This window comes from Alligator sinensis, unplaced genomic scaffold, assembly GCF_000455745.1.
Source record: "Alligator sinensis unplaced genomic scaffold, ASM45574v1 scaffold840_1, whole genome shotgun sequence".
NCBI classification, from domain to species: domain Eukaryota; kingdom Metazoa; phylum Chordata; order Crocodylia; family Alligatoridae; genus Alligator; species Alligator sinensis.
In genome coordinates, this window is record NW_005842643.1 from 266,394 (window position 1) to 291,401 (window position 25,008).

General features: G+C 45.5%; 1 protein-coding gene across 1 annotated transcript in view; it reads left to right on the plus strand.

Moving 5' to 3' along the window:
- Positions 1–25,008, plus strand: part of C2CD2 (C2 calcium dependent domain containing 2) — a 69,942-nt gene that overhangs the window by 10,273 nt on the left and 34,661 nt on the right. The window contains exons 5-8 of the mRNA XM_014524646.2: positions 16,061–16,180; positions 16,689–16,793; positions 22,645–22,764; positions 23,041–23,161. Coding sequence (XP_014380132.2) covers positions 16,061–16,180; positions 16,689–16,793; positions 22,645–22,764; positions 23,041–23,161 — 466 coding nt within the window. The remainder of the gene's footprint in view (positions 1–16,060; positions 16,181–16,688; positions 16,794–22,644; positions 22,765–23,040; positions 23,162–25,008) is intronic.

Consider the following 25,008-nt stretch of genomic DNA (forward strand, 5'->3'; position numbering starts at 1 on the left):
GTGGCCACGGAGCCAGGACTGGGGGGGGGCAGGGGTTTTGGGTGAGGGGCATGAGCAGGGCTGGGGGCAGGGGCTTTGGGTAAGGGGCAAGGGGCATGAGCAGGGCTAGGGGGCAGGGGCTTTGGGTGGGGGGCAAGGGTCAGCAGTGCTGGGGGGCAGGGGCTTTGGGTAAGGGGCAAAGGGCACAAGCAGGGCATCCTGCCATGTATCCCCTTCCCTTGTTCTGTTTTTCTGGTATGCCAGCACTCCGGGACCTTGCAAGGTAGGCATTGTGGGTTTTTTCGGCTCTCCAGCCAAAAAACATTGCCTACCCCTGTCCTAAATGCTTTCTTTTCTTTGTTTGTTTTCTCTTACCATTTCTGGGAGTTCCTCTGTTGCATGTGACTTGCCAAGCCAAGGAGTATCTATCACAAATTCATGGACTAATGACTAGCCCCCATGTACTTTTATACACATGGAACTGGTCTGCCTGTGTAAATATATTACTGGAAGTGCTACATAACTGAAATTTCAGGCCCATTCACACTGCAACTTTTAATTGAAGTCTATAATGTGTTACTGGTCTGCGGGTTCTAAACCTTGCTTTGTAACTACACGCTACATGTTTATCAACACCCAGGCAACTAAGAGCACTTTGCCCTTGCTCATGGCTTCAGCTAGCACATGGCTATCTTTCTGTATCTGTTTTAGCATGCTTTAATTATTTATAATTTAAATAAATTATTAAATTATTTATATTTACAACCTTCCTTATGCCATGTGCTTTACAAGTTTCTTAAAATACATTTCTTGCACCAGAGAGCTCACAATTTGAGATTATAACAAAATGTAACAAGTGGATACAACAGAAGATTGAGGATGGGAGGACAGTAAGCATGCAGCATATAACAAAGCTATGAATAAATCTTCTGAAGCATGCTGCACACCTGTATGTGTATCCTTAGTAGAGGTGCACTGATATATTGGTCACATATCGGACCAGCACTGATAAAAGGAAAATTAACTTTATCAGCTACCGGCTTTTTTTGGCCAGTGTAGCTGCTAATGTCACTGCTGAATATAATATGCCTTCTGGCCAGGGCCCCTGGACACCTTGTGCATGCACACAGCCTCCATGCACGTGGCCAGGAATGTGGCTGGGCAGTGTGGAGAGTAGCACCCTGCAGGTAAGTCTGTGGAGGGGAAGGGGCATGGGGGAGGGAAGGGGTGTGGGGGGGCAGACCAAGGCCCCCATGGTGAGGGAGGGAGTGGGGCAGGGGCAGGCACTGCCCAATGAAGGCAGTGAATGGGACCCCGGGGCTGGGAGCAGGGTGAAGCCACGCACCCCCAGGGGAGGCATGGGCATCATCAGCCTCGGTGGGGGGGGGGCATGTGTTCCCCTGGATTTGTGCGCGGGGTGGATGTGGACTGCCAACTGTGGGCTCAGGGTCAGGGGTGGCGGAAGCATCTCCCTGGTGGAGTGGCTGAGACAGGGCTGGGTTCAGTGCAGGCATGAGCAGGGCGGGCTCAGCTGTGTGGGGCAGGCAGGCGGCAGCAGTGCTGGGAGTGTGGCTATGGGGGGGCTAAGGCCCCTCGCTTGGGGTACTTTAAAGGTGGGCTTGGAGGCTACCCCAAAATTATAGCTACCCCAAAATTTGTCTTAGCCACGTCTCTCAGCACTGTCGCTATCTACCCGCCCTGTGCAGCCACACCCAACCTGCTCTGAGCCCAGCCCTGGCCCACCCCCCACATTGGGAAGAGGCTGGGGCCGCCCCTGGCCCTGAGCCCACCACCTGCATCCACTCTGTGCACAAATCCAGATGGGCACATGCCCCACTATACCGCCTCCAGTGGTGCACGCAGCAGCAGGGAGCCACACTCCCTCCCCGCACCTGCCTTGCACCCCCTATATGAATCGCCCATGGCTCTGTCCCGCTCCTGGCCCCTGGTCCCATTCACTGCCTTGGTTGGGTAGCACCTGCCCCTACCCCACTCCCTCCCTCACTGTGGGGACCAACATCTGCTTCCCGCCAGCCCCTTCCCTCCCCTCCCCCACACCCCTTCCCCTCCACAGACTTACCTGCAGGGTGCTGCTCTCCATGCTGCCCAGCTGCATTCCTGTAAATTGGCTATTGGACCGGTATCAGCCAATATGGTTGGTTAATAATCGGCTATCAGTATTGGCCAAGAAAGATGACACAGTTTCAACTCCTGTACCCGCTTATATTTTTTTCTTGTTTTTAAGAGGGTGTGGCTGCAGATTGAGGCCCCCACAGTGAGGGAAGGAGTGGAACTGGGGCAGGCGTTGCACAGCTGGGGTGGGACAGGCTCATGATGGATGTGCAAGTGGCTCGTCTGGAGGGCGCGGGGGGGCACGTGTCCCCGGATCTGCTCGTGGGGCGGGCTGGGGCTGGGGCAGTGCCAAGCTCTTTCCACTGGGAGGCCAGACCAGGCTGTGCTCAGGGCAGGCGGTGACAGTGGCAGAGCTGGGAGCGGAGCTATGGGAGGGGCTGCAGTCACTCCAGAATTCACTGTAGCCCCCCCAATGTCCTCCCAGCTCAGCCACCGCCTGGCCCGAGCTCAGCGCAGCCCAACTGCTGCCGTCACCACTGTGACCACCACGCACCATCTTGTGGTGCTGCTGTCGCTCCCACGCTGCTTTCCCATGGCCAGCCCCACTCTGCAGGCTGCTGACAGGCCTCGTGCCTGGCCAGTCATGTGCCACCCATCAGCAGCCCGTGTGACCAATCATGGGAAAGTGGTGGCAGCAGCGCAGGGCAGTGGGTGCCAGCTGGGCAGCACCCATGCAGCCCACAGAGAGGTGCCACTTGCTCCTGGGATCAGGCACAGAAGCACACTCCCTACCTTTCTCCCCTCCCTGTCATTCAGACCCTCGCTGCTCTCCAGGAGGGTGGTGGAGGAGAGCGAGCTGAGGTGGGGGGGAAGCTCTGCGGTGTGCTATGTGGGTTTGGCGGCGCCCAGCACACTCCTCCCCCTCCCCTGGGTAAGAGCCAAATAGTGGGAATGCATCGAGGGAGACACCGTCACTGCGCACCTGTCCACATGTACCCCCTACAACCTTTCTAAGTATCCCTGGGGGGTACACGTACCCCCCAGTTGACAACCCCTGCCTTAGATCTTTGTGCAGTAGGATGTGCTACTTAAGCAGCATAGAACAAGCAGCATACAAGTCTTCCAAAGCATCCTATTTCCTTCTGAAGTGCTATCTGAGAACTAGCCAGAGTAACAGTGCTATAGTAGTTCTTTGAGGACCCATTTGGGCTGTGAGCCCCACTGTATCATGCTCAGTGTAAATGTATACCAACATACTTCACCAGCTTTGAAGAGCTTAAAATCTAAGAAACTGGTGCATTTCCCAGGATGGGTAAAGATTGGATCATTTCATTTCTAAATAGCTAAGATGACAAAACTCAGGCCAGTTACTAATTATAGTTTGGATAGGATCTACATATATAGAATACAGCTGTTCTGCTTGTAAGTAGTAAGTATTTATTTGCATTGTTTTATTTCATTTTGTCTGTAGCTCCATTAAGATCATCCATTCTGTAAAGTAATCCGGTGGTCTAGAAACTGGCACACAAATTTGGCAAGAGCAAACTTTCAGAATCTTTCTAGTAACTTTTAAAATACAGCATACAACAACCTTTAAAATACAACAACCTTAAAATACAATTCTCCCATTTTTTCTCCAAAACTTTAACTTTGCATACTTTTTAAAAATATCCTCAAATAATCAGCTGTTCTGAGTTCATTAATTATACAACAGCTAATGATTTCCTAAGAGTGACCATGTTGTAATGCTAGATAAAATAAATATCAAAGGACTATTGAACAGTTTGCATTATGAATCTTCCAAAGGGAAGTGGCAGAGAGAAAGAGAGGCTTTATTATGGGCAGTAGTAGGAGAGAGGTGTTATCATCAGATAAGCTATGCAGCCTGCTTAGAAAGGCCTAATTGAACCAGTTGGCTCTGGCAGTTCTTTGAAGAGCCAAAAGCCACCAAGAGTTGGGCGCTTGAGCTCGCACTAATATAGGGATTCAGCTCTTTCAATCTCTTTTTGATCAGGCTTAAGATAGGTTTGAGGCCATTTATATCAGTCCCATCATCTTAACCTGTAGTCTCCTCAAGAGTTTATTATTGAGAAAAATTTCACCTGTTGTCAGATTCATGCAAACATAAGAATAAAGGTGTGGAAGGGACAATTCAGGCATCGCCATGTTGGCCAGTCTACATCAGCCCCTTTGGGAAAGCCATTCTGGGGTTCTGGGCCCATTTCAGAGCACTAGATTGTGTGTAATCTTCCTTTCCATAACCTCAGTCAAGTCCTGTCAGCAGTTGTGTCCAGTGGTACAACAGTGTTAACAAAACTCTTCCACGCTTTAATCATTTAGTTACTTCTGTGTGACCATAGAGTGGATGCCTGGAGTCTTCCATCTGCCCTGATCTTTCTTTTCTGCTCACTACCTTTTTTCTGATATCAGGTGGTGCAATGCCAGCTGCTAAGTACAGGCTATCCTTTGGTCTTGGCTTTAAACATCCTGTTTTTTCATGGCAGCTGTCAATTAGAACTGTGTCTAGTTTCTGGGCCTGAACTGATCTTTCCCATACTGGACATGCATACTCTGCAGTCGAGTAACACAAGGCAAAAGTAGTGGTTTGTAATGTAGCTAGCTTCACTCCCGCATTGAGGTGACCAACTTTCAAAACATTGCTGCAGGTCAGGTGCTGACTTTCCCTTTTGTTTTCTCTACATGTGCTTTAAAGATAAGTGTTCATTCCAGTGTAACCTCCCAAGTACACAGGGTTCGAGTGATTAGTCAGTGGGATTCCATCCCAGATGATGTTTAATTTCTGCTTGGCTTCTCTGTGGCGTAGGTGAGCTGTGGCTTACATCTTGGTTGAGTTGGTACAAAGCTGATTCTTATTGTAGTAATCTGAGAGGTTAGTGCATATGTCGGTGTGTTCTTAACAGTGACACGGTCCTTCTCCTGTGACATGATGTATAGATCATCAGCATATATGAAGCTCCATGTATTATTCAGTATGGGTTGGTCATTGGTATATATGTTAAAAAGGATTGGTGCTAGCAGGCCGCCCTGTGGGAGGCCATTTCATTGTTGTCTCCAGCAGCTCCATTTCCTGCACAGTTCTACGTAAAAAAGTTTACTCTTCAAAAGAGATTGAATGAGCTGCACTAGGTGGTAGTTGTGTGTCAATTTGTGGACTCTGGCAAGCAAATTTCAGTGGCTGACTGTGTTATATGCTATTGATATGTCTACAAACAGAGCACCTGTTACCATCTCTTTCTTGAATCCATCTTCTGTATGCTGGATGATGTTTAGTATTTGGCCAATGCCTGGTCTAAATCTGGCTTGTTCTGGTATTAGATGTTGTTCAATATTAAGTGAAAGGAGATTGAGAATAAGGCATTTGTAAAGTTTATAAAGCTGGCAAAGAAGTGACACTGGCCTAAAGTTCTCTGGGCCAGAGACATCCTTCCCTTGCTTTAACACATCTATTACGCAGGCTTGTTGCTATAACTTAGGTATCCTAAGGGTTGATGAGCAATTGTTAAAAAGGTGTAATATCTATAACTTGGTAGTGGGACTAGAGTGCTTGCTCCGCTCCGTGCATATGTCATCAAGTCCAGCTGCTTTGCCATTCTTCAAGTGACTTATTCTGGCATCAAGTTCATCTCTTGTGTATAGATAGTGTGCTAAAATGATTTTTCTCCAGATCAGTATGCCATCTCATCCATATTTTACCCTGTTTGTGCAAATAAATTTAGTGTTGAGCAGAAGCCGGTGAGCCCCTTGATTGGCTGCAGTGTTGTGGTTTTACTTGCTTTGTTCAGGTTATTACTCAGCTCGCAAATGGTTAACCATGCTTTTTCACTAGTAGTCTCTTCCTTCAAACAGTTTTTTTATTTCCATCACCTTTCTTCTTGGAGCTTGTTAGTTAGGGCCGTCCCTGCCTCAATAGTGTCTCCTGAGACTTAAACTTAGTAATTTTATACCCATTTGTTTTTGTGACATTACTCCCTGTCAATACACTAAGCAGATAAACACCAAGGAGGGAGAGAGCTAGAGAACAATTTTATCCCTTCCTAGCTTTGCCTAAATAAGCTCTGTTCTTTTTTGACTTATCATGTAAGAGAGGCTCTCTTTTCTCTTGATCTTTATTAATAGCAGACCTTCTCTGCTCACTTGTTCCAATCTCAGTTAATCATTGAAGAACATGATCAGAGCTGTATTCAGTGACTTCCAAAACAGCATTAATGCTTTCCTCTCAATTGTAGGATGCATCTGAGAGACATTTCTAGAACAGAATTTGTGGAGTTTTTTTTCATAGGAGACCCAGGTGCTAGTCATTTTCCTCTTCTGTCAATTCTAAATGATAGGCACCTACCTCTTTATAGCAGAAATCTGTATCCATACTCAGGTATTTAACCTTGTACTCTGTGCTGCTGATTTTTCATCCTATTTCTATTCAGGCATCCAGTTTCTCCTGTAGAATACTTTTACCCTTCTCTTAATGATACTTCTCAACTTTGTGTCCTCAGCTTCATTGGCAAGTCCTAACTTTTGTGTAAATTAAATTTATGAAAACATTAAATAAGATTTGTCCTAAGACTTCTTGAGGAACTTGCTAATAACTTGCCTTCAACCCAGTAGGTTCTCCTTCCAACACTACCCTTTGCTGTCTCTCTTCAGCCAGTTCCTTATTCTTAGGGACCACTGTAATTCGGACTTCAGGGGATTTTGGGGGAAAGCCCAAAATGTAGCATCTCCCACAAAGCCCCGGAAAACTGCGATTTGGCTAGAAATTGCCTGAAAACATGAAGAAGATGGAGGGCCAGGGGCAAAAAGTTTTTAAAAACCAAAAAACTTACCTGAAACATGGAGAAGACAGGCAGCAGAGCCCTGAACACTATAGAAACCTCACATATTTCCAGAGGCAGCTAGAAAGCATATTCTTAACAGAATGAATACATTATTTTTAAAATGATAGTCCAGCGGTGTTCAACTTATCCATCTTCACGGAATCTGGTCTGCAGTCTAGTCTGCTGGTTCAACCCCACATGTCACTCCAACCTCGCTTGTGCATAGTGCTAATGTTATCCAGTCAACGGAGCATTCTGTTTTGGTAGGACTTAATGAATGCTCAACGATAATTACCCATAAACATTTGCTTGAGCATGAGCAAGTTTTAATTTCAGTTTAGGATGAAGCCTTTATAATACCAGTAATTAGGAGTTTAACTATGCTAGTGTTTTTCATACTAACATAACTTTCTATGATGTTACATAGACTACATTATTGTAACTTGAATTACAAAAACAGGTTGGGTATTTTTCCCCCTTTATTTGTTTGCTTTCTGGCCATCTCTTGTATGAACTCTGTCATTACATATTCTTAAACTTTTTTTTTTTTTTAGTCCAGTGTGTAATGAATCTAAGATGACCTAAATTTGGATTTCAGTATTTTTACTGTATACGGTCCAACTTAGAAATGTGGACGTGAAGCATGCACCTAATTGAAAGGTGTATCCTTTCCAAAGTGGCACTCTTCATGAAAATTATTGGACTATTTATGCAGTGTCAGAAAGTGCCACTTCATATTACATTTCTTGCTAGCAGATTTGCTAACGTGTCAAATACAGCAAAGCGAAATTGATAACACTTGTGAAGAAATGTAGCTACTTCCATTTCTCAATGCAAGTGTGAGAATAAGATCTTTTCTGCTTTGGAAGACCACAGGAAACAGTTTTTTTTTCATATCTCTTGATTATATCTTACGATTCATTGTCTGTGATGGTCAATGGCTTTGTTCTGTAGACTATTCTGTGTATCTTGTGTTGCAAGCTTGGTAATTACTACGGAAGGAGATGATGAGCCATTTCACTCAGCAGCCCTCATGACCCTACCTGTGGTGCTGTGTGGATGTGGCTATAGCAGGAGATGGAAAGGTTTTCTGATGGGTGGGAATGAAAAGTCCCAACTTGGGTCAGAGACAGGAGGGCATGGGGTCCTGACTGCCATCACTGCTTCTTCCTTTGGCCAGAGCCCATTTCACTTGACCATGGCATAGCATGAGCAAAGCCCTGGGTACCAACTGCAGCTTGGTGTGGTTAGAACCCCTTACCACTGGGTCCAGAGACTCTGAGGGCTGAATCCAGACCCCAGCGCTAGATTGCGAAACTCTGGGCTATAGTGTTTCTGGATTAGGAAGTGACCCACTTGGAGTATCCCAGCATGCCTGTAGGTACCCATGTTGGCTAACGTCAGCTTACTGTGTGAGCTTCTGTAGTTTCCATAATTTGCCTGCAGGAGGGGAATGCAGACAAAAGTAGTTGGGTTTATTTCAAATCTGACTGGTTGTGACATGAACGCTTTTGAACTTTTATGTTTTAACCAATAAGTCATGAGGAACAGAACAGTTCTGAGCAATGAACAGCCCAATCAATCTGTGTCTCCACTCATGCAGGTTGACTATATCATTCTGATGGCATCTAATTTATTTGCTCTTGCTTAGACTAAAATCAGCCTTGAGGGTAAAAGAGCTATGTCTGGGTAACCGAGGGAGGAAGGGAGAGAGGACAAATGCAGTTTTCTCTGATTACCTTTGTGTCATTCCTTTGTGACCTATCACCTGGACAAGGGAGAAGAGACTGACATCATATATCTTGACTTCAAAAAAGCCTTTGATCTGGTATCCCATGATCACCTCTTAGCGAAACTGGCCAATTGTGGCCTTGGGTCCGCCACGATCCGCTGGCTGGGAAATTGGCTCCGTGGTCAGATCCAGAGGGTGGTAATTGACAGAAGTCAATTGTCATGGTGCCCTGTGACCAGTGGGGTCCCCCAAGGCTCTGTCCTTGGACCCATATTGTTCAACATCTTCGTTAATGATGTGGACATTGGAGTCAGAAGTGGACTGGCCAAGTTCGCCGATGACACCAAACTTTGGGGCAAAGCATCCACACCAGAGGACAGGAGGGCAATCCAGGCTGACCTGGACAGGCTCAGCAAATGGGCGGACAAGAACCTGATGGTGTTTAACACTGAAAAATGCAAGGTTCTCCACCTTGGGAGGAAAAACCTGCAGCATCCATATAGGCTCAGCAGTGCTACACTGGCTAGCACTACGGAAGAAAGAGACTTGGGGGTCATCATTGACCACAAGATGAGCATGAGCCTGCAATGCGATGCTGCAGCTAGTAAAGTGACCAAAACACTGGCTTGCATCCATAGATGCTTTTCAAGCAAATCCCGGGACATCATTCTCCCCTTGTACTCGGCCTTGGTGAGGCCGCAGCTGGAGTACTGCGTCCAGTTTGGGGCTCCACAATGCCCAAATGTCCAGGTCAGCCTGGATCACCCTCCTGTCTTCTGGTGTGGATGCTTTGCCCCAAACTTGTGAGAAACTTGAGAGAGTCCAAAGAAGAGCCAATGCGCATGATCAGAGGTCAGGAAAGCAGACCTTATGAAGAGAGGCTGAGAGCCATGGGGCTCTTTAGCCTGGAAAAGCGCAGGCTCAGGGGTGATCTGATGGCCACCTATAAGTTTATCAGGGGTGACCACCAGTATCTGGGGGAACGTCTGTTCACCAGAGCGCCCCAAGGGATGACGAGGTCAAACGGTTATAAACTACTGCAAGACTGTTTCAGGCTGGACATAAGGAAGAATTTCTTTACTGCCCGAGCCCCCAAGGTCTGGAACAGCCTGCCATCGGAGGTGGTTCAAGCACCTACATTGAACACCTTTAAGAGTAAATTGGATGCTTATCTTGCTGGGATCCTATGACCCCAGCTGACTTCCTGCCTTTCGGGCAGGGGGCTGGACTCAATGATCTTCCGAGGTCCCTTCCAGCCCTAATGTCTATGAAATCTATGAAATCATTCAATAAGCTGGTATGCAGGATGTGGATCCTCATTGGTAAGTGGGGTTTGCCTCCCCTGTGGCTGGGGAATATCAGGAGGGAATTTATTGGAAGAGATTTTTCAGCACTTTTTGTAATAAAGGCAGGGGCATGGACAGGAGCCTCCTGCAGTTTGCCAAGAAGTTACTGCCTAGGCATTTCTAACCAAGGCAGAGGCCTACAGCTGTACACAGCTTCTTGTAGGTCCCATGGCATTTTTGTTTATTATTGTTTTTACTATTTTAAGATATGAATTACATTTTCCCCAAACAGACTTTTCTACAGTAAAGTTTTAGGCTGAATCCATGAGTCAGGGGTAAAACTGTCTAGTTACTGAAACTGCTCTGGAGAATTAAGAGTGCTCGCTCTCTCTCAGTCCTCCAGAAACAGAGTAAAGATATTTCAGGCACCCAGACTATGAATTAACATTGTCAGATGTTTGGGTTTATTTTAAATTTAACCTTGGCTTTAATTTTCTGGCTTTTCAACATCATGTTCTTTTCTTTTTCCTTTTGTGGACTGTATCTTGAAAGGAATTTTTACTTTTAACCTATTGTTTATATCAGAGCTGTCCAACTTCTGGGCAGCTGGGAGCTATACACCATGCAGACTACAGTCCCTGGAGTTGTCGGTGCCCCCCCTGCACTGGGCTCTCCTTCACCATGCAGCTGTCACCCCCGTGTCTCAGACGGCTGGAGCCGACTTGAGGTGATATATAAATTGCTCGGTCGTTTGGGCGGGCTGGTGAATGGAGAGGCAGACAAAGCGTATTGGTTGCGAAAAGCTTTACTTACGCCGCTAGTAGTCACGACGCAGGTGGTCCGGTCGCTTAAACAACTACACGAGTTGCTCCAGCTGGCAAGGCTCAGGCCAGCGAATCCGTACACGAGTCAGGCCGGCAGGGAAAAGGGTACGTCGAAGGATTGCGCTCGGTGACGGGGAAAAGAATCGATAGGTGATCAGGCTATCGATCAGCTCAGCTGCAAGTCAGGAATCTTTAAAGGCACTCTGCAGCGTGCTCAAAGTTCTCCGACTTGGGCAGAAGTCGCACAGAATTTTATACGGCTAGCAAGCCAATCACTAGCCACCATGTAGGAATAATTTAGAACTGGCCAATAGTGGGACACAAATTTGCATGCGAATGGCGGGGACTCTCTTTCACCCGGGGTTTCTGTTGCAGCAGAAAACTTTTGCTGTGCACAGAGACTCTCATGTGGCGGGAAAATTCCATCGTGCCGAGGCACTAAAATCATTGGGTTGTGACACCCCGCACTGCCCACAGTGCACACAGCAATAGCAGCTTGGCTTTGGCAGTGTAGCATCCTTTCCCCTCAGGGCCACATGTGCCACTTGTAATGCAGGCAGCCCTGCTTCTTCCATTGTTGCATGCTGAGTGAATAGCTCAACCCCCTTTCCCACTGCGCACACAGCATGGGCAACCCTGCTGCAGCCCTGCCCATATGCAGTTTGGGCACCCCACCCCTGTTGCTGTGCTGCGCTGGCTACCAGGAGCAGGTCAGGAAATACAAGCTGGAGGAGGGAGGGGGAGTCTGATGAATCTGGATGCTGTAGCAGGAGCCATGGTGGGGTAGGGGGAAGGAGTGGCAGCTGGGCAAGAGCCATGGGTTCCATGCAAGCCCTTCTGGGTCCACATGCAGCCCATGAGCCACGAGTTAGGCAGCCCTGCTTAGACTGTTAGACAGCTTAATCAAGGGTGAATGTGGGCTTGAAAGTCTGCTATATGGTGGCACTTTCAAAGAAATCAACTAGTGCTTGTAATACGCTAAGTCAAGTTACTCACCCTGAAATCATTCTTAAAAACTCTCCTCCTACTAAAATTATGGGAAGGCACCCACTTATTTAGGCAGTATTAGGATCTTGAGTGGTAAGAAAATGTTTAAATTAACATGTGAAATGGGTGATTTTTTTTACAGTACGTGTACATAAAATGTAATTTGAGGGAAACCAACATAGGAAATGTGAAAGGAAACAAATACTTTTAATTGCATTTGCAGTTAACTGCGTGTTGCCAATTGTGCAGGGAGAAAAAATAACTGCAATGTTGTAGCTCTCTTGGGAGGTACAAGGAAGGAAAGAGAAGCTGAGGTAGCTAGTGGAAACCAGCTAGTGAGTGGAGAAGGAAAGTAAAATAATTGTAAGTTTCTGAAATTTTGGACTTGTTTTACATGGAAAAAATTTCATAAATAACCGCTCAAATTGTTAGACTTACAACTATCATTAAGAGTTTCCTTTCACTATTACAGAAAGTGTATATTTTTATGTGCTTCTTACTTCAGGACCAGTGAATGAGTTGGGGAGTTAAAGAAAGGGAATTTTTGTATGTCGCTAACATTGAGATGCACAAACTTTTTGTTCAGTTTTGTTAGCAAAATATGGATTCTTTATGCAAGCAGCCACCTTCTACCTATCCATCAAAGATTTTGCTTAGCCAAGTCCTGCTCCCTGCCATCCTGTAAGTTCATAAATAGGCAGTAGGGCTGTGTGAAGCTTCGGTCCCTCTGATTTGATTCGGAGATTCGGCCACTGAAATGGGCCAAATCTCTGCTGAATCAAATCAGGGACCGAAGCTTCACACAGCCCTACTGCCTATTTATGAACTCACAGGATGGCAGGGAGCAGGACTTGGTCTGTTTAAAAGTGAGTAGAATTAGAATGGTCTATTTAAAATAAGGAGAAATTTCTGCTAGGCATCTGAAAGAAACAGCTCAAAAAAACCCAAAAAACAAATGAGGGGGCATTTGGGCTTTAATTTTCCTTTATTTCTTACTTTCTCTTAAATGAAAACACATTTGGCTAATTTTATGCCAGAATGCTTTACATGTTATGTTGCTCAGGGGTGCTTTACTTTCATGAGTCATCCATTGACTTCAACTGGAATACTTCTGAAATAAGGTGCCCCTTGGTGAGCAAGGATATTATATCACTTTCCACTAGCAAACCTGGAGTGTCTCTCTTTTTTTCTGATGGAGCTTGTAATTAACTTATTTTGTTACTCTCTTTCACTCTTTCAACTGGTAGCAGGGGATAGGATTGCTAGCGGATTGTCACTGGGAAATAACCACATTAGCATGCTATATTTTGTGTTTCTAAACTAGTTGTACAAATATTGGCTATTATGGTATAGTTCTCTTTGAGACAAGGTAAAAGGAAAAGATGGAGCAGGCACTGGGGTAGGTGTTACTCTGTTGGCTCAAGATTAAATGGGCTTGGCTGGGTTATGTGTGTGTGTTCACATACAGATAAAGTACCCTAAAGAAGGGAGGACCTTTTTAATTAAAAAAAAGTTCTTAGATTTTGAAAGGGGTGTCTTAATATTATTAGACTTTAAGAATAATAATACCAACAGGTTTTCAAATCAAAGGAAAGAAAGGTGCTGTGGGCTGAAGCTGAAAGAGAAAAAGAAACTGAGCACCAGATTGGGGTTTTGGAGTCTTCATTTTAAACTGTGTTTTTTATTATAGAATTATGTGTATTACCTTGTACAAATAATCAGTTATGTGAAAATAATGGAAGTAAGAAATGAGAATTCAATGCTCAGGAAATGAGCTCCCCTTACCCTCTCACCCCAAGCTTTCAGAGGACACACTGATTTAAAATTTCAATCTCAAATTCTTAATCTTTTGCAGTTTAAGGGCATGTCCGCACATGCAGGTACATGCGCTTTCAGCAGCTCAAATAGAAGTGGCACAAATTTGAGCTGAGGCTTTTTGCCTCAGTGCAAATGCCCAGACATACACTTCGCTGTGGGACAAATTGTGCCACTTGGAGCAAAATAACCCTGCCCAGCTCCTCCTGGATCTGCTGCCAGGGGGAGCTAGAGCAGGGGTGGGCAATTATTTTGAGCGGAGGGCCACTTACCCAGTTTTGGCAGGCTGTCAAGGGCCGCATGGGTAGCCCCGCCCCTTGACAGGTGCCCCACCCCTGGTCACCATCTTGGGACCAAAATCCCAATGTCTTGGGACCAGTGTCCCAGGGTCAGCTCTGGTGGGGCCCAGAGCAGGGCACAGGCCAGCAGGGGTCTGTGGAGCCGGGCTGGGCTGCACCAGCAGGGAGGAGGGAGTTGGCCCGGCTCCATAGAGCCCCTGCTGGCTGGGACCCCGCACTCCTGCCACCCTTCTCTGGTCCCCACCGGCACTGGCCCCGGGACACCGCTGCAGGCCCTGTGCTCCCACTGGCTCCCTGCACGCTCACACCCAGTGCCCCCCAGCCCCACGGTACAGGTGGGGGGCAGCACACAGCTCTCCAGCAGGGAAGAAGCTGATTCTGAGCATGGGGAAAAGTGGCCTCTCGCCTGCCCCATGGCCAGCGCCCCGCGCTGCAGGCACTCGCAGCCCATGCGGGGCTGTCTGGTGCAGGCACAAGCATCCTCATGTGGGCTGCAAGTGGCTGCAGCGCAGGGTGCTGGCCATGGGGTGGGCAAGGGGCCACTTTTCCCCATGCTCAGCACCAGCTTGTAACCTGCCCCACTGCCAGCCTGGCAGTGGTGCCAGGTTACAAAGTGGTGCTGAGCGCATGGGTGGGGGGGCGGGGTGGAGAAAGCTGCCCCTCCCTGCCCCATGCCTGGCACCCCACGCTGCAGCTGCTTGCAGCTTGCCTGGGGCTGGCTGTACCTGCTCCAGACAGCCCGCTCCTTCCTTGCCCAAGGTCCCCCCCGCTTACTTGAGCTTCCCGTGCTGGGGCAGCCATGTGCTCCCAGCCCAGAAGCCAGGGCTGGGGCTTCCGGCTGGGGGGCGGGGCCAGGCGGACCCGCTGTTGTTGGAGCCTGCAGGGCTTCCCCTGGATCCTACTGCATATTTGACAGGAACCAAGGGCAGAGAAATATTAATTTTCTACATTTTTTTAGGGGCCCCATGGGCCGGATAGAATGGCCTCCCACTCCTGAGCTAGAGGCTGGGGCCAGCACCTGTACTGGCCCCAGCAGTATAAAAAACTGCCCTGGCCAGCAGCTTAAGGCTTCATGCCCTGAGGAGCTTCTGAGGCCCAGCCACTTGGTATCTGGGGACACTACCCCTTGTGCCAGATGGACTGCTGAAGCAGCATCCCCAAAATCACTTTTTAAATTCCCCCAAATCCATGCTCTTCCACAAGTAGAATAAAAGACCACTATATATATATATTTACATATATAATGAGGGAGAGAAATATCAGTTGGGCAATGTTTTATTGCTGTATTTTCAATATTAAAGCAGTTTGGAAGCCTACCAGTGTCCCTGTCAACGTAATAAAATAAATTCTAAATATCTATATGTTTTGATGTTTGCTTTTGGATTTTGTGTCATACAATGGGTATGTTATGGGGGGGATGTGGAGTTTGCAGAAGTGGGGTGGGACAGGGTATGTGTGTGGGGGTGGGTGTGGAGAGATGTGGGGGAATGCAGGTGAGTGTGGGCTGTGCGGGGGGGTGGGGCCGGGCAGGAAAGCAAGTGGGGAGCTGGGGGAAGGAGGGAGAAGCCAGGGGAGAGATGGGGGAGTTGGGGAAGTGGGGGGCTGGGGGCTGGGGCCAGGCAGGGCCCCTCAATACTCCCCTATCCCCTCCTCCAGCCCCCTCTCCACCCCCTACTTACCTGGCACAGGGCCCAGGTCCAGGTCACTGCAGCAGTACTGGGGAAAGAGGCAGCCATAGAGACACTCTGGCACTCTGTGGAGGACCAAGCTTTTGGTTGCCTCAGTGCACGGTCTGGGACTGTGCCCTGCTCCGCTTTTTTGTTATGTTTAGATACCTGGATATCCAGGTGTCAAATTTTTCCCCCACGCTGCATATTTGCAGCACGGGGAATGGTTTTTTGTTCCCGCACATGTATCTTGCGGCATCTCAAAGGGGTTTGAAACACTGCAAGAAGCACATGCATGCTCGTGCTCATGCTAAGAGTGTAGATGTGACATTCAGGCACTTAAGTCTGCCTTCATATACAATGAGGGGTATTTCTCAATTAATTAGGGCTTATTAAATGAATTTGCTAAAATGAAGGCTTTTCTAAGTGCTATGTACCAAGGTTAGGAATTCCTGAACTCTTTAATTGCTCTGCCTACACAGAGTAGACTATTTTTAAACCATTTTACCCTTACTTTCAAGAAACCATCTGAAGAAGGCCATATTTCTTTTTCTTTTTTTCCCCAGGTGATTTCTTGTGATGTAGTGGGAGATTCTATTCAATTTTTTGTCAGCGTGTCTCAGAGTTCACACGCTACCACAGAATGTCAGTTGTACAGTGTGAAACTGTCTCCACTTCATTTGCAGGTAAAGTGCTTTGTTTTAAATCTTTGTCTTTCCCCCCTCTCTCCTCCTCTCTAAGATTTGAAAGTAATTGGACCTCTTTTTTTCATTTATTTTACTTGTCATAGTGTGGTCCAGCAAGATAGTGAATTTGAATCTCATTGTCACAAAGACATTTATATTCTTATCTTAAAAAGATTCATGTGTCCCAACTAGTTGTATAAACTTCCAGGGAGAGCGATGTAGGTAAAGAACATTGTATTTATATATTTGTAGACTGATACTAAACATTTTGGTCTATAAATCTTATATTTTTGATCCATAACCAGATTACACACTAAAAGCTGAAACAACGCTTTCTATTTTCTCAGAATACTATAACTTAAGAGTTAAATGTAAAGTTGGCATCACTGACCGCTGTGGAACTGTAGCTGCTTACATCAGTGATGAGGTTGATCTAGTGCTTTTCTGTGGAAGGCAAACTATTTGTAAGACTTTTAAAAAATAAAAATAACCTATGTCATTTCAACAGCTGGAACTCTGCATGAAAGAGAAAGGGGAAGACATTGAAGTTGTGTGGTCCTTCATTAATGCCCCAGAAACGAATATTGAAATCCACCCAAAAGCAGTGCAGGAGGTCAGTCAATAAGTTTCTGTTGGTTTCTTCAACAAAATCTTTTAGGTTAAGTTATGAATTTTCTATGCACCTAGCCCCCTGCAAAGATGCCTAAGCATTAAAGCTTGGTTGAGATAAATTAGACACAGTCTGAGAAAGAAACCTTTTGCTGTATCTTTGGATTCATTCTGACATACTTTGATTTTTCTTAATTTTATATAAAATGACTCTGATTTAAGATATTACTACAGCTTCCCAAATTCATTTGAAAAATGTAAGGCCCTGCACCATCTAGGCTGGTACTGGAGGATGGCAGTGTTTTTTTGAAACAGTGTTGACTTTGGCATATTTTTATTTGTACGAAAGAATCTAAATACCTTGGCCTTCTGCAGTTCCCTTTATGTGTGCAGTTGGTTCACGCTTTCTGATTTGTGAACGTATTTGGAACCATTCATTAATCCTCACCCTCATGCTTCCCAGACTAGGGAGTTGTACCTTTTTATGGCCTGTTACACCTGTTTCAGTAAGGGGGTGCCTGTATGGTGTGCAGTGTCTTATGTGTTTAAGCTTTAGTCCAGTTCCAAACTGTTTCTGAGGAGATGTACTAACTGACTAGTGACCTAGGGAAAACCCAGTTTTTTCATAGATTTGTACATAAATGTAAAACAAAACACACTTCAGAAGACTTCTTTAAATGTAGATTTACTGTGTATGTGCAACAGCCTAAATGATACCATTCCAAGAAGTTATGGTCAGTTATCCATGTATAAAATGGTTGCTAAGTGCATATTGACAGATCATAATGGTTCTGACACAGTAATTGTGGCCAGTGGTATTCAAAACTCTGGGTTTTTTAGAAGACTGACTACCAGGTATTGAGAGCCATCAGAATCTGCTGTGCTGTGCTTGGGTTTAAAAAACAAACAGACAAAACCTTAATTAGAGTAACTATAGGTTTTATAGTTATATAATCTGATGGTGTATATTTGATTTGTATTAATGTTGGAAGGGAAATACCAATATGTTGAAACCTGTAAACAGTGTACACTTGGAAATTGTTTCAGCGTCCTGTATTTTAAGGATGCTATTTCCATACCCTCCCCACCTCACTTTCTTTTCTTTAAAGAAAGTACTTTCCAGTCTGACTCTGAAGAACTGAAGATCTTGCTTGCATACAAGTCTTGCATTCCCAAGATGAAATCTATGGATTTTTGGAAGTAACTTGGCTATGGTTTTAATGTTTCATGTGTTTGGAGGATTGAATGAAAGCTTATATTTAAAGAGAGATAGGGGCTAATATGTGGTGTATGCACATGTGTGTGGGCAGAGGGAGAGAGATTTGGGGTGGAGGTTGCATGTTAACTTGTTTTGGATTTAGAGCTGTAGTGAGGAGGAGACTTGAGCAGAGAAAAACCCTTGAGTTATCAAAGAGAGAGTATTTTATCACAGGCAAGAATAGGAGGGAAGTCTGAAAAATGCAGAAGGCAAGAAAGAGAACTTGTCTACATAGGGAGAATTTTCCACAAGAAAATGGGGTAGAGGAGCTGTTGTTGCAGAATAATTCATTGTTAGGATATTCCAGAAGAATTCCCAGCCTGGTTGGTATTTTAGAATAAATCACTTCATTCTTGAATAGTTGCTTCACTTTGGAAATACCCTAATTAATCTGAAGTGGAATCTACCCTGGGAGCTGTTCTCGATTGGCTGTTGAGTAGCAGCTTGTCTTGAAAAGCTGCTAAAATAGACTTCCTTGTAAAATTCTTAGGTGCTTTCCAATATTCTTTTATTGGATCAGGAGGGTAGGTAGGCAAGGTTTTAATTCTGGCTGATGACCAGGTCTTTCCTATTTCTCTATTGCTTGTATTCATAACTTGGTAACAATAAGTGGAAGAAGTCAGCAAGCAAGTGGAATATAATCTTTGAGACACCTCTGTTTATAGATTTTTAATTTTTTTTTACTTTTTTTCCTCATGATTAGTATGTGTTTCACATTCAAAATTCAGCTCTAAATGTTAATGTGTGTGCAGGTTTTTGTTTAAGGAATCAGAACTTAAGGTGGAGGTGATATGTTTTATTAGACCAACTAGATTTTTGCAACAACAAAAAAAAATCGTTATTTGCAAACTTTCAGGCACAAGCTCCCTTTTTCAGGCGTAGAAGAAAAAATTGTAAAAGTTTTCCTAGGTAGAAATGAAAGTTCATATTTCATAGGAGAGTTGAAGGTGTGGTAAAATCTCCTGTTTGAAACAGTTCATTTTATGCAGATTATGCTGAGAGAAAAGTGGGAATAGTCTGTTTACTTTGAAGTTGTTTGGTGGTAAGGAGGATGTAGTTATATCTCCTTCTGGTTATGATGTGTCATATTTCCTAGACGAATAAAAAGATGGAGTACTCTACTGGGCTGGCATTTCTTATGTGGTGAGGTTTTTGTTTAAGCTTTAAGCAAACTGCTTCAACCAGGCATGAGAAAAATATCTGAAAAATAAGCTAATGATAGTTGGCAAACTTACTTGTTACCAAAATTAGTGTTTCCTGGAATTCTCCAGATTTCAAAAATATTTATTTTTCTTCAAAGCAAATTGCTTTTTATACCCCCTTTCCCAGAAAAGTCTTGTTAAAAAACAAAACTGAAAACCCAGTGGAAGTTTTCAACAGGCTGTAACCAAGACTTAACTATACACCTCCTTGTTGTGCAAAGGATGGTGACAATGCCCAAATGGACAATATGGAAATTGAGTTGTAATAGTCCTTTGGATATTTTGGAGCACAGTGTCATGCAACTTGCCCACCTTATTTTTTTCTCATTTTCCTGATGCCTAAACTTGTTATAGGAGGCACGTCTGTATGTATGACATACAGTTAGTTAATTCTGTCAACAATGCCTGCATGTATTCAAAGGACAGCCCTGTACAATGGGTAGCAAAATAGGATTTATGGACATTTCCAGTTGGAATTTTTCAGGCTTACCTAATAAACCGTCAGAGTTCAAAGGTTAGGAAAGCACTGTGACTTTGAATTCAGGTAGACCTGTAATGATGATTTATTTGCCTCACTTTCTAGAACAGGGAAGAGCTCAGGTTTGTGATGCATAGGGCATTCCTTTTCCAAGTTCTTAGAGTTAACAGCATGTGGTCACTGTGTTGCAGCAGGAGCTCAGGGTCTCCCAAAGTTGGGTGTTCGTTTGGATGCCATTTGGATGCCCAAAGTATGGGGACTGATTCTTCCAATAACCTGTTAAAATAGCTTGGGTTTTACAACAGGGTCTGTTTAACCACCTAAATCATGTGGATCATCTGAATTGAGTACATGGCATATGCTGTGCTCTGGTAGAAATAAATGTTTTAGGGCAGGAAGGACAACCTGTGCCACAAGTGGCATGGGCGACCTCTGTGTGTAGCACGTAGTGGATCAAGGAAGAGACAGGCAGCACAGCAGTATATAGGGCAGAGTGAGAAGTCAGGCAGGGAGTACGAGGCAGGAAGCAGAAAGCAGAGCAGCAGTTTGGGCAGAAGGAAGGGATTGGAGTGATACGTGGAGAGGTTTCAGGACTAGCTTATGTCATGCTTGCCAAAAAGTTTGGCCCCCAATGGTTTAGAGTATGGCTTCCAGTGACTAATAATTGGGTGTACTGAACGCATATATATATTTATGTATATGTTTATAATGTATAAGAGGGCTGTCCAACTTCTGGTCACCTGTGGCCCACACGCCATGCAGGCTGTCATCTGGGGGCTGCACAAGATGCAGTCCATAGACCTGGGGGTCACTTAAGATGTGGACAGCCTCCCCCCGCTTGTCCCTAATTGTGAAGGCAGCCTAGCATGCACTCTTCCCCCCGCAAACAAGCATAGTACAGGAAGCCTGGCTCCCCCTTGCTGCCTGAGCAAACCCTCCTTCCCCTTTCTCTCCTGACCACACATGCCACCCACCTGCAGTACAAGAAGCCCTAATCTCTTCCTTTATTGTATGAACTATGAGCTACCTGACTGCTGTATGTGCAGTCCCAGCAGCCCCTGGTCCTCTCCCACTTGCATGCAGCTTTGGCACTCTGCCCTCTCCTGCTCTGCTACCTTGTCCCCAGGAGCTGGAGCAGGATGTAAAAACTGGAGGAGGGAGGGTAAGCCTGTAGAACCCAGTTTCCACAGCAGGAGCAATAGTGAGGTAGGGGGAGGAAAGGGGTGGTGGCTGGCCAGGAGCCTGGAGGCCACATGCTAACCCTTTGGGGGCTGCATGTGGTCCGTGGGCCACCAGTTGGACAGCTCTGTTGTATAAGATCCTGTAAGATGGCTCCCTTTCTTTAGAAGTTTTGGACAGTAACAGCATGCTCTTCTTTTAGAACATAAGAAATGCTATACTGGCAGTTCACAGCTCCATATAGCCCAGTATCTGTTTCTTGGGATACGATATTTAGGATATTGGGGGCTTATTAGAAATACATAGAAGAGTTCTCTGTTGTGGAAGCACTGCACCAGCCTGTCCGTATATTTTGCTATCCATCTCGAAGGAATGGAAGTTGAGCCTTACCTAAATTCTGCCTGGAACACTTTCCCTCCAATTTTTGCTTCTATGCAATAATTTAATTTTAAAAGCCCTGTCCAATTGCAAATATCAAAGAAAAATAAATTTTGAATAGCATGTTGTCACTGATCAGCTCCAGCAGTAAACTTTATACCAGACCAACAGAAAACAACTTGCTGCAGTTTATTTTTATATAAAAATGCACCAATCTGGTAAAGCTACCTCCATAAACAACATTTGGCAATGAACTTTGATGCCTGTAACATTAAGGATCAAGGATAAATGGATGTTGCTGTAAAATGCATTTAGAAAGAATTTTGTGGATAAGCAAAATGAATAAGAATAATAGCCTCAGTTTCCTGACTTGAGCAGCCTATATTTATAAGGCCTGTCAGATGTGCAGCTGAAGGCCTGATAGGATGTGAGGTGAGATCCTCACAGTCATGCTTCCTGCTATGCCACATGTGCATGGCAGGAGACATGATTGTGGGATCCAGCATCAGATCCCAATACAGCTTATTGCTAGTGAAGAGGGAGTCTGGGATCACAATCCCAGGCTCTCCATGCACCAGCAAGTAGTAAGCTTCCAGGGCTGGAACCTCTGTCAGCTGATCTGGGCTTAGTTTATCCAGCCCAGCTTGGGACTCCCAGCCAGAGGAGCACATGGTGTGTCCCCAGGCTGGGAGCCCAGATCAGCTCTCAGGGCTCCCAGCCGTGGGGGTATACTTCAGGGCTGTGAGCTCCAGCCTGGCCACACTTTTTGTGTAGTAACTTTGTGGATTGTTCTTTGTTTTATCTCACCATTAATTGCATTAACATGTCGCCAGGTAAAAACTCAAGATGTGATTACACGGTTAAGATTGAGAGAGTCTTAAGTTTCACCCTACTGATTGGTCTGTGTTGACTGCGAGGCACTGCTTCCCAGCTATTGTAAATCAGCACCATTTCATTTAAGTCTGTGGAGCTGTGCTGATTGACACTATCTGATAATATGCTTCGTCTTTTTTCTTCTGTCTGTTTAATATGTACCAGTGAGATAGTCCAGTGTTATAGAGTGTGAAATCATTGAGATTCCATTTTGATGTTGGTAAGGACTCTACCCTTTCTGTATGTCAGTACTGCATTTGACTTTTATACCGCATATTTTTGGTCTCTCTCTCTCATGCGTTGTTTTTTATTTATCAAGTGACTAAATAATTGCTCACCATGTTTGGTTGTTGGCAGTAGACCTTCTTATGACAAAGCATACTCTGATATTAGAGTAGACTGCATGCTCAGCTATCAAATGAATTTCTGTATTTAATATTGCTTCTCCTGATTAATTAGAAGCAAAAATTTTTTTCTTCCTTACTAGGGTCAGATGCCTGGGACATGTGCAATATCTGTTCTCAGAGATATTTTGGAGAATCTATTTATTTCAGTTTCTCCATCAGTAGTTTTGAGTACAAAGCCTACAGACATAAAGGAGGTACAGGTGAGTACAGGCATTTTTCCAGCTCCTTTTTTTGTTAATATTTTGATCTCAAGAAAAAAGGCATTCATGACTCAGTGAATAAGTCTAATATGGGAAACGTATAAAATTGCATAACCATTGGCACAGAAGATTTTGGAATACACAACTCATATGAATAGCTAATGCTACACTCCAGGATTTTTGTTTGCTTTTTTAATAATTTAACATGGTGGTTGTGAGCATGTGACACATCCAGTAGCATTTTACATCATCTCTTGTCTTGCTTCATTTTCACAGAATGTACAGAACGTAGGAACTCTCCCTCAGGGCACCAGTCCTCCTAAACCTCCAAGGGCTCATGAACTGAAACTGCTAGTAAAGGATATCATGGCTACCCTGATGGATCCCAGTGCTGCAGGTGAAACAGTTACTTTAATGCAGCAGGTGTTCTGCTTCAAAGCTACAAGGAGAGCACTATTAACAAAAAAGTCTTAATGATCATGCTTTTGGATGGAATGTATTGCAATTGGGTGGATCAGATAAGTTAATTTATTTTCTCCCAGGATGTGGATTTCCCTTTCCCATCAGCTGCCCCCATGTCAAGCAGAATGTGTTCTCTCCCCTCTGTCCTCTCTACTTCCTACAATGAGTACATGGGATGGATAATTCTATTTTCATTTAAATAATTGAGACTCCTTTGCAAAGCTCAAGGCACCTTGGCACACAACAACATGCAAGCAGCATTAAATAACTATTCCAAAAAGGATTTTAGCAGCCAGTCTCCACCACAAGAAAACTTCTTCTTCAATACCCTAATGCCATTATGGGAAGTATCCCTTTAACCGTTTCCCAAAGCCATACTGAGCAGATGACTTCTGTGGTATGCCATATTTGGGCTCCAGAGGCCTTTGTACACACCAGAAAATTAACCTTTAAAGTGGCTTAAATGCCCTTTTGCACCGCTTTAATGATACAGCTGTTTACGCTGTCAGCAGCGTCTTGTGCATTAAATGACTTTGGGACACAGCAAAATAAAACATGTCCAACGTGCTTTAGTTTGCCACCTTACAGCTGCAGAGGGAAGCACCAGGCCCTGTGCAGCTCAGGGGCTGTGCAGGCAGCCCGTCCAGGCAGGACCCACTGAAGGGGGAGAAAAAAAAAGCTGTGAGCCTGATCCTTTTTTTTTCTCTCTCCAGAGCCTACCTGCCTGCCTGAGCTGTGTGGGGCCCTGGTGCTTCCCTCCATGGCTGCGGGGGAAGCGGGGGGTGGGGGGGGCTGGCTGGTGCTTCCCAGGAGCACCCGGGCCAGGTGCCTGTGGATGGGTACAGCCTGGGAGACACCACCGCTGCTGCAGAAAGAAGCACTAGCCTCTCCCCGCAGCTCAGGGACCGCTCCACCCATTGGCAGCTCATCAAAGACTTGGCAAAGTCTTTGAAAAAATTATCAAGGCTCACATTTGTGAGAGCCCGGCAGGACAAATTACGCTGAGGGGAAACCAGCACGGGTTCGTGGCAGGCAGATCGTGCCTGACCAAGCTAGTCTCTTTTTATGACCAGGTTACGAAACACCTGGACACAGGAGGAGGGGTAGATGTCGTATACTTAGACTTCAGGAAGGCCTTCAATACGGTATCCCACCCCATACTGGTGAACAAGTTAAGAGGCTGTGACTTGGATGAATACACAGTCCGGTGGGTGGCGAATTGGCTGGAGGGTCGCACCCAGAGAGTCGTGGTAGATGGGTCGGTTTCGACCTGGAAGGGTGTGGGCAGTGGGGTCCCGCAGGGCTCGGTCCTTGGACCGATACTCTTTAATGTCTTCATCAGTGACTTGGACGAGGGAGTGAAATGTACTCTGTCCAAGTTTGCAGATGACACAAAGCTATGGGGAGATGTGGACAAGCCGGAGGGCAGGGAACAGCTGCAAGCAGATCTGGACAGGTTGGACAAGTGGGCAGAAAACAACAGAATGCAGTTCAACAAGGAGAAATGCAAAGTGCTGCACCTAGGGAGGAAAAATGTCCAGCACACCTACAGCCTAGGAAATGACCTGCTGGGTGGCACGGAAGTGGAAAGGGATCTTGGAGTCCTAGTGGACTCCAAGATGAACATGAGTCGGCAGTGTGACGAAGCCATCAAAAAAGCCAATGGCACTTTATCGTGCATCAACAGATGCATGACAAATAGGTCCAAGGAGGTGATACTTCCCCTCTATCGGGCGCTGGTCAGACCGCAGTTGGAGTACTGCGTGCAATTCTGGGCGCCGC